The following is a 12826-nucleotide window of genomic DNA, read 5'->3' as shown; positions in this document are numbered from 1 at the left end:
GAAGGGCCTTTTCAGCTGATTGTCTGTATGTGTGCCTTATATACTGGTATCGATTCTCTCTGCCCTGAAAACCCTGTGCTTTGTTTAAAGAATAAAGACGAACATGAAATTTGAATGCATTTGAATTTGCAATCGATACCGCCTTTTGGCACTGATTGCCCAACCTTATTCATGCAGAAGTAATACTCCATTTGAAGGTGTCATAGTATCCATTGGAAGGACAAATAATACAACACAGTATCCATAGTTATTACATGGTCTACAGTAGGACCATGTGACAGAACAACTGTGTTATATGTGTTTTCTAAGAGGAAAACTAGAAGAGCAGGTGGTGGTGACAGTGTGTTTTGCTGGTTCAGACCCATCTTACAAGCGGTACTGTCAGAACAGACTTGAGACTGACATGAAGAGTGCCTGTAATAGGGATCAGGGTTCTCCTCTGATCCTTGACTTCTGATCTGTGTTACAACTCCCACGTACAGTACCCACACCAGTGCCGAATGCCTTCAGCTCCTGGCCCTAGAATTCTTTCTGTCAACTGTCATTTTAAAATCCCCCTGTCTTTATCAGTGACATTATACTGTTTACGTCGGACATTTCGGGGGAACAAGCGCACTTGGTGGCTTTTCCCTGCCATACTGTTGATTCCAGTCATTATGACGGACCCTTCTCTCTTCCAGCTCTATTTAGGCAGACAGCTGTGCTTTCAAGTCATTACCAATTTGTCCGAAGGATCCTGTGTTGTTTCGCGATTATGGTGACAAGCTCCTTCCCCCACAGATATGAGCTTTGATTTTGTGAGAAACGCTGTATTCGCATGTTGACCAATAGCAGGTGGCTTGCGCATCTCATCACGCAAAAAATAACGCACGAAAGTGGTACAATCTGTCCATTATTTCTCTACTTAAAATTTTGGAAATTGCAGGAAGTTCCAAAATTCAAACAAGATTCCAAATGTCTTTCATTATTCTTGAAAGCTGATATGGGTGTCATTCCTCCATGAACCCTTGTAATGCATATCTCAAACCAGCCACTGGGAATGAAAATAAACCCACGATAGCTCTGTAGTGCTTGCATTTAGGTTTATTAATTAGACGGACACAGTCGTATTTATTACCCTCTTTCCTGGCACACATTCAATGAAATCTGAAGGGTAACGGCCCATCAGGCAGACTTTGAGTCAGATTAAAGAATGATGTCATGTCAACATGGGGATTAACTTTACATTTTACTGTGAGCAGACAACAAAGGAGGATTATCACCAATGAAGTAAATGTCAACCAGTTGATGGCGGGATCTCTTTACTTAAAACACCCCTGTAATTCCCAGACTCTGGACCGATCATTGAAAAAACATTATTTGGGTAATGGCGGGTAATGAAAGGTTGAAAAAGTTGCACAGACAATGTAGAATGTATCATGTGTCATATGATTTAATACTTGATGGAAAAGCAACACATTATTTTGTATTGTATATTCGCTTCTGTTAAATGTTGTACACTGGCACTCTGCATTAATAGACTGAACAGGTCAAAAAAATCTGAGAAAATAGTGTAACCAAATAATTTTTTTTTTTATGTTTTGACATGAGAAACCCAGAAAAAAGAAAGATGATTGAAATTGGGATATGGAAAGAGTTTTGAAGAGCCTTTCCATTTTAAATCTCCTGACAACTTTGTTTCCTTTATTTTATACAAAGAGGGAAGAGACTAGAGGCAAACTTCTTTTAAAAGAGGAAAGTGAGAGAGAAAGAGAAAGTGAGTGAGAGGATAAGTGAGAGAAAGAGAGAAAAGAGAGAGAGAAGTGTGTGTGTGTGTGTGTGTGTGTGTGTGAGAGAGAGAGAGAGAGAGAAGGAGAGAGAAAGTGTGTGGGGAGAAAGAGGGAGAGACCATGTGTGTGAGAGAGAAAAAAGAGAGGGAGAAAGTGTGTGTGTGAGAGAGAAGGAGATTTATGGAGGAGGTCTGGAGAGAGGCAGCAGGACCACAATCTACCAGTAGGGGGAATCGTCTCCTGGTATGGCTGTCTCCGCTCTCCATTCCTCCTGCCTGGAAATACTGCAGCTCTCTGGCCTGTGTCTGGTTCTCCGGGAGGAGAGAGCGAGTGAGAGAGAGAGAGAGAGAGAGAGAGGGACTTGTCAAGTCCCACCCACCAGCTGGGAGGGAGGCAGTCTGAGCTCCGCACAAGACCAGCCCTATCCACTGTGTCACGGCGTGGAGGAGACAGCAGCGAGCAGACCAACAGAGGCTGCTGGGAGGAGTGAGAAGAGACAGGCAAGAAGAAACCGGGGGACGACTACACACAGGCGCGCACGCACACTCACGCACACACACATACACACGCAGAGGGAAGGAGAGGAAGAGCCTCGGTGTGCACGTTTATTTTCGGGAATTGTGCTTTGTGCTTTTTTCCACTCCTCGTTCCTTTCCTTGACTGGAGTTTCCGCTGTTGTTCTTTTTTTTCCTTAAATCTCAGTCACGGCTGTGATTCTTTTTTTCTTTCTTGCCCTAACGGTCCTGCCGTAAACTACTACAGTGCAGTTTGGATTGCTCTGGCGTTTCTGCTCTCAGAGTGCATCTGTCAGCGTGCCTGCAGGGATATCATCCGGCGTGTGACAACGGGACACAGGCACAGTACGGCTGGGGGCAGACTACGGGCGAGTGAGTGAAGGAGCGAACGAGAGAGCGCGAGAGAGAGAGAGAGAGAGAGAGAGAGAGAGGGAGCAAGAGAAATTGAAGCTGGGGGAGCGAGGAAGCAAGAGAGCCGGCTTTTTGGAGAAGTGAACATTACGACCCCCCCCCCTCCTCCTCCTCCTCCTCCTCCTTCTTTCCCTCCCTCTCCCTCCTCCTCCCTCTCTTTCTCTCCTTCCCCGCCGCACGGAGGGACCCGGGACCACCGCGGCCGCTGCTCACTGCACGCTCCTCGTCCTCCTCTCCCTCATCCTCACCTGCTCCCCTTGGCTCGTCCTGAGAGGAGGGGGGGTGGGCGGCCTGCCCGCCTGGGTCGTTTCGGGCACCAGCCGGAGGTCGCAGGGCTGTCAAACTCCAGCACGCGAGGCGACGGGGCGACTCACCCAGGAACTCCCGCAGCAGGCTGTCACCGGACGGGCGCTTTCCCTCTCTCCCTGTCCCCCTCTCGGAGACGGATCCTACGCCTTGCCGAGGACCGAGGAGGGTCCCGAGCGCACAGACGAGCTGCCAGCGAGTTCCCTGCCACGGCCGCACCGATTCCAGCTACATGGGCAAACGATTGGAACAGCAGCCAATGTACCCCCAGTACACCTACTACTACCCTCACTATCTCCAGACCAAGGTACGCGCTCACACTTGTAGACCCCTCCCCCCTTTTCTCGCGCTGACAGGTGCTGTATATGACGGATATGACGGATGGGTAGTCAGGGTGGCGGGGGCAGGAAGGGACGGGTGTCGTTCGGCAGGCGCCTCGCTTGTGTTTGCATGTGTCTCACGCGGGAATGGGCAGCGAGCGTTATATCCACCCCCCCCCACCCCCCACCCCCCACCCCCCAGTCCTGCTGGCCTTTCCACTGGAAATGTCAAGGGCACATTAGTCACATAGAATAACTGCACCAGGAAGATCCCAATCGATGGCTCGTGATTTATTGCCCTCTGATCTTTTTTATGCGTGCGTGTGTGTGTGTGTGTGTGTGTGTGTGTGTATGGGACAGGTAATAGGAAAGCGTAGAACTGTGCGTGCTTTGCGACGCATTAACTGAAAAGTTGGCAGCCGTGTTGCGTGAGTGATGGTGCGGGATGCCGGAGCCCCTGGTTTCCTTCTCTGGTTTGACTTTGCCTTGGGCAGACTCGCCCCGGCGCGCTGACAGAGCGCTGACATTAACAGGACCGGGGTGTTTGCTTTAGCTGGCTTCTGCGGCGCGCGAGCCGACGTGCGGCGGCGGAGGAGGAGAAAACGCGGGCTCCGGTGGAGCACCGGCGCACTGCCTTTAAAACGCTCGCATCATCAAAACGGGCCAGGTCGCAGGACCGTCCCCTTCCCGTCTAAAGTACTTCTTAGGTAACGGACGCCGGGGCGGTTTTCCCATCAGGCCACCGTGGGCCTTCACCTTCGTTTATAGTCTGATACATTTGCACCGCTGCACGGAATTTCTCCCTCTCCTCTCTGTTCTTTCCTCACTCTCTCCCTTTTAACACCTCCCTCTGTCTCTCACTGCTTCCCTTGCTCTCGTTCCTACTTGCTCTCTCTTTCTTGCTCCTGCATTCTCTTATTTTTGTCCCTCTTTTTTGATTTTTCTCTTTCCAAATTAATAATACTCTGTTGGCATCAATAATACATTATTGGCATGGTTTGTAATGAATACATATTGCCAAAGCACAAACAAAAATCACCCCAAATATGCAGAAAAAGAAATCAATTATGGTAAATTTTGAAAAAATACTGCCATAGCAGTAATTGTATTACTACTATGATTGATGATATCAGATGATGAATAAATATAGTGAAAAAGATTATTACAATCATCATTACAACCATCATTACCATCTCTGATAAGACTTGCAGGCTAAGAACAAGTTAAAAGTCATTTTTATTAGTCTTTTTTTTAGCCTTTCCCAATCACTTACACTCACCATTCCCTCGATTTCTATCTCTCACTCCTCTCTGTATCTGTCTGTTCTCTGTCACACTGCCTCAGCAAGCTCAGGTCTCTCAGTTAGGATTAGCCCCTCCTCTCACTCTCTTCCCTCAATTCCTCTCCTCTCTCTCCTCCCTCTCCCTTCACGTCTTACTCACATTGGACCCCCCCCCCACCACATCTTACTGTGACAAAATGTTTCTGAGGGGCACTTTGCGGACACTCACCTCACTGAAGTCCTCTACCCTGAAAAACTTCAGGACACATTAAAAAAAAAGTGTGTTAGCGTGTTAGGACCGCGTGTTAGCAAACCGTGCTAAATCTCCGGAGAGTTGTCAAGCGCGTATTGGATTTTCATGGGTGTGCGAAGCATTTCACGGTGGGTCGTGCAGACACCGTACCCGCCGCCCCCACGTTGCGTATGTCCCTCCACGCGGAGAGCATGACGGTGTGAAAGCGCGGCTATCTCCTCCGGCGATCTCGGCGAGAACCCGCCCGGGGGGGGGAGTACCGCGCGGGCCCCCTAATGATTATTGATTGAAGGATCAGGAGAGAGGAAGCGGAGAGCTTTCGGTGAGGTCGGGGGCCCCGAGATCGCGTTTCACCCGTTCGCCTTCACTGCCTTGTAAGCATGTGTGCTGGGGGGGGTCCCGCTGCTAGATGTCTTTCTATTCATCTTCATTTCGACATGCTCTGAAATGGCTTCATCTCTCCAGGGAAAATGAATCACTGTTGGTGAGGGGGAGAAAAAAGCACATGGGGCCAAATGGTTGCCGCCCATTTCGAATAACCCATTCAAGCTGAACATACAACAAAAATGTTTAGCTTACAGGTGTGCGGGGAGCTAGAAGCACCTGGATCATATTATCATAAAAGGATATGTCCTGGGCTCGGGAAGGGGGTGGTTCGTGCTGTTTTACATCCGAGGTTGACAGAATTCTAACGGAAAGGTTTTTCAACGTGTGTGTCGTTGGGTGTAATTTGTTGGCGGTACTACTTTTTTTTTTTTAAACAAAACAGCTGTGATGGGTATCAAATCACGGTCAGAATGAAATGGAACAATAATATCGGTTCTTTTATTGATTAGTTCAGTTGAGTGGAGTGCCTGCTGCTCCTCGAGCGAAAAACATTGATTTCTGGGAACACATTTTTTGGTGACTTGTTATGAGTCACTAGATTTGTCTTATAAGATGTGCCCATGGAGAAAGATGGAACAGATTGCTTTCATGGGAACATGTTTAAAGGAATTATTTTTTGTTGTTCTGATGTCTGTCGGTAAAAAAGATGATTTTAGTCGCAACTATTTGGATCAGTTTTGTACTGTTTTTGCGCTATTGTTTGCTTCATTTTAGCTTGTTTCATTTTGGAACATTCATTAACTGTTCCTGTTAACTTTCTCTCATAAACACATACTGCACATCCCATTATACTTAAGTATCTAATTATATCTCCATTTCTATTCCAGATTCAGAACCACTTCCAGTTTTCTAAAGTTTCTTTAGCGGCGTTAAAAGGTCTTTTGTTTCTGTGGGACATTTGGGGGCAATTCGACAATGAGTTGTGCCTGCTTTTGGACATTTCCCCTGGTTTCCACCTCCTTAAGAAACCTCTTAATGAAAATGGCTGAGGTAGGGTTTTAAATTGGTGATATTGCATCCCCTTAACTCCATTTCACACATCTTCGTCCTTATCTTTCCTTGGGGACTCACAGTTATAATATATTTGCTTTTGTCCTCATCCCTGCAGCGCTGAAGATAGCCGTACACAGAACTCCCTCTTTCTTTCCCCTAATATTTTAGGCATCAGGGGAATCCTGTATGGTAAAAAATGTGAAACAAATTGGACATGGCTAAGCTAATTAGCTGCAAGTGGGTATATTAGCTAAATGTGGCTACCTCATGTGTAGCCACCTTGCGAATACACTGGAAACTGCAGCTGTATTGAATGTCATTCGCAAAGCGAAGGCTAAAAAATTTTATCAAAATGAAACATATTTTGGGAGCTCTTTATGTTATTTGCATATTATTTTGAGGGCAAATGTTTCCATTTTAGCCCTGTTTGTTTTCATTTTTGGTTGCTTTTCATCTGTATATTCATTAATGAATTGTGTTTGTATTTGCTTTAGCTTGTTACACTCAGTGTCAGTTAACAGTAATTACCTTTTTGGAAAGGGTCCAAACAGAATATCATAATGGAGTATTTAGGGGTTTTTGATGTTGGTTTATTTGTTTGCATCTGAATGCTGATTACATTTTTTTTTTTTGAATATTCAGTACTCAGGGAGGTTTTTCATTAGAGGAAAATTGCACACGGTGCGAAAATCGTTTTCTTAATAGATAAGAAGCTATTGAGGAAATTTATATTAAAAGTTCCAATATGATTAAATTTAAATTCTGCCATTATTAGAAAACATTCTCAAATCTAACAAAACAGTATTTTAACTTTAAGTAATAAAAAAAAACATCTGCTCTTTGACAGAAATGAGAATGCAGTAAGAATAGACATTTTTATGTGGAGATGAAGAGAGATCCATGCATTATTCTGATGATGTACGTTTAGATACTTGACTAATGGGAGCACAAATATACATATGTATTTTTTGTGAATATGTTTCTTGAAGAGGTTTAGCAAAAAAAAAAAGGCAAGTTAATCTGTTCTGGCTTGGATTTAATTTCTGGAAAACTCAGTTGTCAGGGAAAGGGTTGCGGAGAGAGGCGGTTTCAGAGGGATTACCCCTCAGAGATAGTTTACATTCCTTTACTGTGGAAGAGACGTGCAGAATGCACCATCATACACTGAACACAGCTGCGTGCAATATGAAATATGCAGTTGAAATATCTCAACTGGGAAAAAAGGACACATCCTTTGACGTGTCACTCACGGTCCTCTTTGTCCTGCCTTACCTGCATGCTCTGATATCCATCTGCAGCTCCTCCCGATCGCCTGGCTGATTCACGTGGTTTTTTTTTTCCTGTTCCCCTTCATCTCCTTCGACTCGCTTTGAAGATCAGACGTCCTCGAGCTGGGGGTGGGGGCGGGGTTGGGGGGGTGTGGGGGGGTGTGGGTTGCATGTGCGGAGCGACCGTAGAAGCGCGTGCAGAACCGGAGGATATGAAATAGATTTGGAGCAGGGTAATATAAATACAAATCAATGGAGCCCATTCAGGGAATAGCCTCGAATCTGCTCAAGCCAAGGGGCTCCATTAATCCTGTCAGTTATTCCTTCATAGAGAGGGGTGGGGGACAGGAAGGTGGCGGAGGGGGGGGGGGGGGGGGGGGGTGGTGGACAGGAAGGTGGCGGAGGGGGGGGGGGTGGGGGGTTGAGGGGGTCTTTGGGGGTAATGAAAGCAAGGAAAAGGGTTTGGTTACACTGCTGGGTTGAGCTATTGTGCAGCAGAAATGACACGGGTGCTGTTTAAATCCCACTTTTGGCGCTGATGAATTAAGTCCAGAAGTCAACGTGTGATTTAAACCACTTTCGGTGAGGCTGAACACCAACAGCCAGCAGCAGAAGTTGTACACTTGCATTTTTTGTCAGTGGTAAATACACATTCATCATGTTGAGCCTTATTTTTCAGTTTTCACAAGGGGCTATATAAAGATGCACCGCTGCCATATCCATTTATTTTGATGCACAGTTGAGTTATGGGGAAAAAAAAACGAATTAAGTGTCATGACAGATCATCTTCAACGATTTTATTTCTTGTCTTTGTCTTTTGTGCTTTGTCTTTGGCAGCTCTGAAAAGTCACTCAGAAACTCCTCACGTAATTGAAATGTTAATTAGCTCATTTGTTCTGGGATTATCTCGGATAATTAATATAATTAATGATATTGTTATCCGGGGGACCTGGTTCTCAGCTCGGTGGAGAACCCTTGGCAATGTGGGTCAGGCAGTTTTCTGAGAGGTTATGGCAAGCAATGAGAATTCTGCAAAAAGGTTTGGCAATTTCAGGGAAAATAAAGGACCTTGCATTAGCTAGGTCAAGAGAGTGTATCGAAAGGGAGTATACACTCTCTCAGAGCACAAATAGCTGAAATATAGCTAAGCGAGGTATGTTAAATGAAGAGCCTGGATTACAGCAAAATATAACAAATAGACAAATAAATTCAAGTTTTTATTTTCACCCCTTTATGGTACAAACAAGGATGTGCGTTTTGGTCATCTAAATCTTTCTTGGTGCGCCTGCAGTGATACAAACATGAATTCTTGTTTTTTAACATGAAAGCTTGACAATCAAGGCATGGCTGGCTAAATGGCTGCTTGGTTATTTTTATTTTTTTTTTTTTTTGCAGAACTGCAGCCATTTTAATATCTGTAATATCTGATTCTCATTATGTTACATTCGCTTTGCTCTCATCCAAAATGACTAGCTTTCAATTTTTACATGCTACTCAAAATGGATATTTGACAAGGTAATTTGGGTAAAGTACTTCACCCAAGGCAGAGGCCCACCTTGGAATTAAACTGGCAGCTTTTGGGTTAGGAGCTACTCGCTCCTTAGCATTACCTCAGACTGCTGCTTTTTGTCTTAGTTTAAATTATTTTGCAACATATTATTACAGTGCAGCGTTATTGCAGTCACAGCTGCAGCTGCATAGGTGGTAAATGCATACGCCCTCATCAAGGCACTCTGAGCCTTAAATGACTTTAGCATTTAAAGCACAAAAGGCAGAAATGGATGTAGTTCAGTTTTTTGATGCTGTCAAAGATATATAACAGGTGCACAGATTCTGCGTTCGTGACGTGTTCCCAGCGGTGTGTCTTTGCAATTATCCTATCAACCTGCACTTGCACCGTTGCGGCTGCTTGTTAGGCCGCCATTAGAGGCTTCTGTAAAGTGACACATTACTTGAAAATCACGCTTCCCTTTGAAGCGCGCACGTTTTAATTTTAATTGCTGTCTCGACAAAAGCGAATCACAAAGCGATGGAAAAAAGCAGCCTGACTTACGTAGAGGGGATGTGCCCTCTACCTGTGCCCCTGTTTTAGTTCAGCGGTGCAGTACCAGATTCAGTCCATCCGCAATGCGCTTTGCCCTCAACATTTAATAATGAGCTTTAACCGGTGTTTTTCTTTTTTGGTTTTGTTTTTCTTTAAGGAAAAATTTTTGCTGTAGTTCAGTGTCAGCTAAACTCATAGTGCTATACGCTATGTAAAGGAAAACCGTAGCAGATTTTTTTCCAGTCAGAGCGGCAGCCAGAGTGCATTGAGGTGTGTGTCATGGAGCATGCAGGAGCAGAGCTGCGCTAACACACTGTTTCGGCACATAGACTGTTTCCGTGCCTCTGTTTCCCCCCACAGCAGAGGGCTTTCCTTCCCTTTTTCTCCCTTTTCAAAAGTCCTCCATCCATCATCCCTCGTTCCTTGTTGTAGCCTTCTGGCAGTGTGGGCAGCCCAGGGAGGTGGTCCTATTGCAGAGATTGTAGCAATACCCAGCTGTGTACAGGGTGGTTTGTGGTGCCTGGGTCTCGGTTTGTCTCTCTCTCTCTCTCTCTCTTTCTCTCTCACCCCCTTCCTTTCTGGAGTCCCTGCTGTCTCCTTGGCACCACATCAGGCTGTCTGTACAGTACGTCCATATGTGTAGGACTAGAGTTACATAAATATGTAGCATTTAGTTCTCTCCTACATTGGAGCTTCCATAATACCAATGATGATGGTGTTTGAATTAGTCGATCACTGAAGGATATGAAGGTTTATTTATAAGAATATTGAGAATTTCAAAGTGTGTGGTATAGTCTGCTCAGTTTTAAGCCATGTGATCTGTGATAACACTATTTGATGGAGATGACACCTCTGGGGCAGAGAGGCACTGTTATGATATTATAATATTACGTATTTATACATTTATATGTGTATTATATAGCTGTATTATATATACATTCATTTACACAGACATTATATATGCATATATAGAGCAAACGCGTATAGTGTACACACACACCTACACACATAGATATAGAGAGAAAGAGATGGATAGATATTTATATTGTATAAATGTTTGTTCATTTGCAGCTAAGCATTGCATACGTGAGGATTTCATTTTGCAGTTTGCATGTTTGTGAAATAAGAGAGAGAGAGAGTGAAAGAGAACGAGAGAGAGGGGGCCTGTGTGGATTTTTCCACCTCAGGAAGATTGACAGGGCCGGAGTCTGAGGGGTTTGTCGTTTTACGGTAACCACAGCCTGCTGGGGCTGATGGATGCCGGGCTGAGCGGGGGTTTGAAACAGCCTGCTTCTGAATACAAAACTACTTAGATCCCTTTCCAGAGTTATTGCTTGTGCATTTTTAATGAAGGGAGAGAGGAAAAAAAACACAATGATGGATTTTTAAGACCGGAAAAGGCTCCCCTTCGCTTTTCGTGCTTCCACACAGTCCTCGGAAAGGATCTGTTTGTGAGGATTGTCAGGGATGACATATAGACATCATTACATTTGCTGTGGTCCAGGAGCCAATGTAGTCTACTCTGTGTCATATATTACACTACATGGTTTTGCCATATTTTGCTCAATGTTGTGTGATCAAGTGAGGTACTGAGATTTCCTGGCCAAACAGAGAACCTCTGTTAAAAAGATCACTGTAGTAAGGAGAGGGTCTCCATTTGGATGTAATCGTAATTGGAGTTTCCCTTGAATAGCAACTCTGCTGAAGATTGAGTTTGGGAAGAACAACATGGCAGTCGAGAATGAGTGTCTGGGAAAAGTAAGAGTGTAGTAGATGGAGACTTGTGGGAATCTTCACAACCTTTTTCAATATGAAACACTGACATTTCTCTGATATCCATGTCATCATGGCACCCCAAAACAACACCCTCTACATACCATAGACCAGCAGAGCACAGCAGACCATAGTGTTATCAGCATACATGACCCACAGACATGCAAACTACAGCATGACATAGCATTATTGATATGATCCACAGACATGCAAACTAAGGTGTACTGGTATTGATATGCAAACTATGACACAGAGTCACTTATTTGATCCTCAGATGTGAAACCCAGTGCTACTGTACAGTGCCACTAATGCTGGAACCTGTCAAGCACCTTCAAACCCTCCACTAAAGATCCTTGTAGGATGTCAATAAGACGTTGTGTCTTATTCCCTTCAGTGTAAATGACAGCACTGTGGCTAGTTTGGAGGCCGGCTCTGAATAGAAGACCTTTGAGGATCACATTTGAAGGAGTCTAAATAAATAGGCTTTAGTGTTTGAATTGCTGCCTGTGGTATTGGACTCAGCAAAATAAACTGTAATGAGGCACTAAATAAATAAAGATATATCTGGACCAATTTTACCAGTCAGATTAAGCTGTCGAGCGTTTGCTCAAGCTAGGATTACAATAAGTAAACACCTCTGCTTCGAGCGCCACATGAATTCATATCTTCAGCGCTCCTGGCTTTATCAGAATAAGTTGCCTGGCAGACCTTTGCAAAGGCCGTCCGGTTTTAGGGCTGAAAGTGTTATTCACAGGATGTGTCTACATCGATAAAACGGAGAGCGGGCATAGACAGGTGAAGCGATACTGTACGAGTTAATGAGAAGAACAGAGACGCAGTAACTAATGGTGACACGGATATGCAGGACAGCTGCTCTGTAAATTGCCTTGGATGAGAGCGCCTGCCAAAGAAGTGGATAAACAGCATCAGAATGTACCTGATTGCTCATTTTGGTACAGGCTCCGCAGCCCCCAACAGATCCTGATTCTGCGTTTTCAGACTCTGCCTCTTGAGTTTGGGTGGGACGATCCCGCACCCATGCCTAGTGATTTTTCAAGGGCGGGGCTGAGGGCCGTTGGAGAAAAAGGGGTTGGGCAGGGCTGAGACAGACTAAGGGAAGGACAAGGCAGGAGAATTGGGTGGGGCGTGTAGAAAGAGGGCAAGGAGGGCCTTTGTGGCTCCGTTGGATATGAGTATTTGTATAGACTCCTTTTCTTATCCTCTCTAACAGTATCCACCATTTAAAAAAAAACATGGCTTTGTCTAGACGCTGTTCTCTCATTTGCTCCCAGAGCCTTATTTTTTCCGGCTGTAGAGAGGATGGGTAAGCACCTCAACTGGATTAGCCAGTCAGAGGCTCTGTGATCAGTGTCCTTTTAATGCTGGGGGGGCAGCGGGCGCATGGAGCCCTCCCCAAGTCGCCTTAAAGCCGCGCCGCACCCCTCCAGGCCGGATAACAGCAAATTCAGATTTCACACTCTGAATACTAACCCACACCAGCGTCC

At 45.1% G+C, this 12826-nt stretch overlaps 1 protein-coding gene across 1 annotated transcript in view; it reads left to right on the top strand.

The window, feature by feature from the left end:
• Window positions 1-2126: 2126 nt before the first annotated feature.
• LOC118796265 (RNA-binding motif, single-stranded-interacting protein 3-like) overlaps window positions 2127-12826 on the top strand; it is a 155460-nt gene continuing 144760 nt past the window's right edge. The window contains exon 1 of the mRNA XM_036555068.1: window positions 2127-3308. Within this exon, the coding sequence (XP_036410961.1) occupies window positions 3234-3308 (75 nt within the window). The 5' untranslated portion in view covers window positions 2127-3233. The remainder of the gene's footprint in view (window positions 3309-12826) is intronic.

Source organism: Megalops cyprinoides, chromosome 21, assembly GCF_013368585.1.
Source record: "Megalops cyprinoides isolate fMegCyp1 chromosome 21, fMegCyp1.pri, whole genome shotgun sequence".
In the NCBI taxonomy this organism is placed as follows: domain Eukaryota; kingdom Metazoa; phylum Chordata; class Actinopteri; order Elopiformes; family Megalopidae; genus Megalops; species Megalops cyprinoides.
The sequence above is the reverse complement of the archived record's forward strand: the minus strand, read 5'-3'. Positions and strand labels throughout refer to the sequence as shown.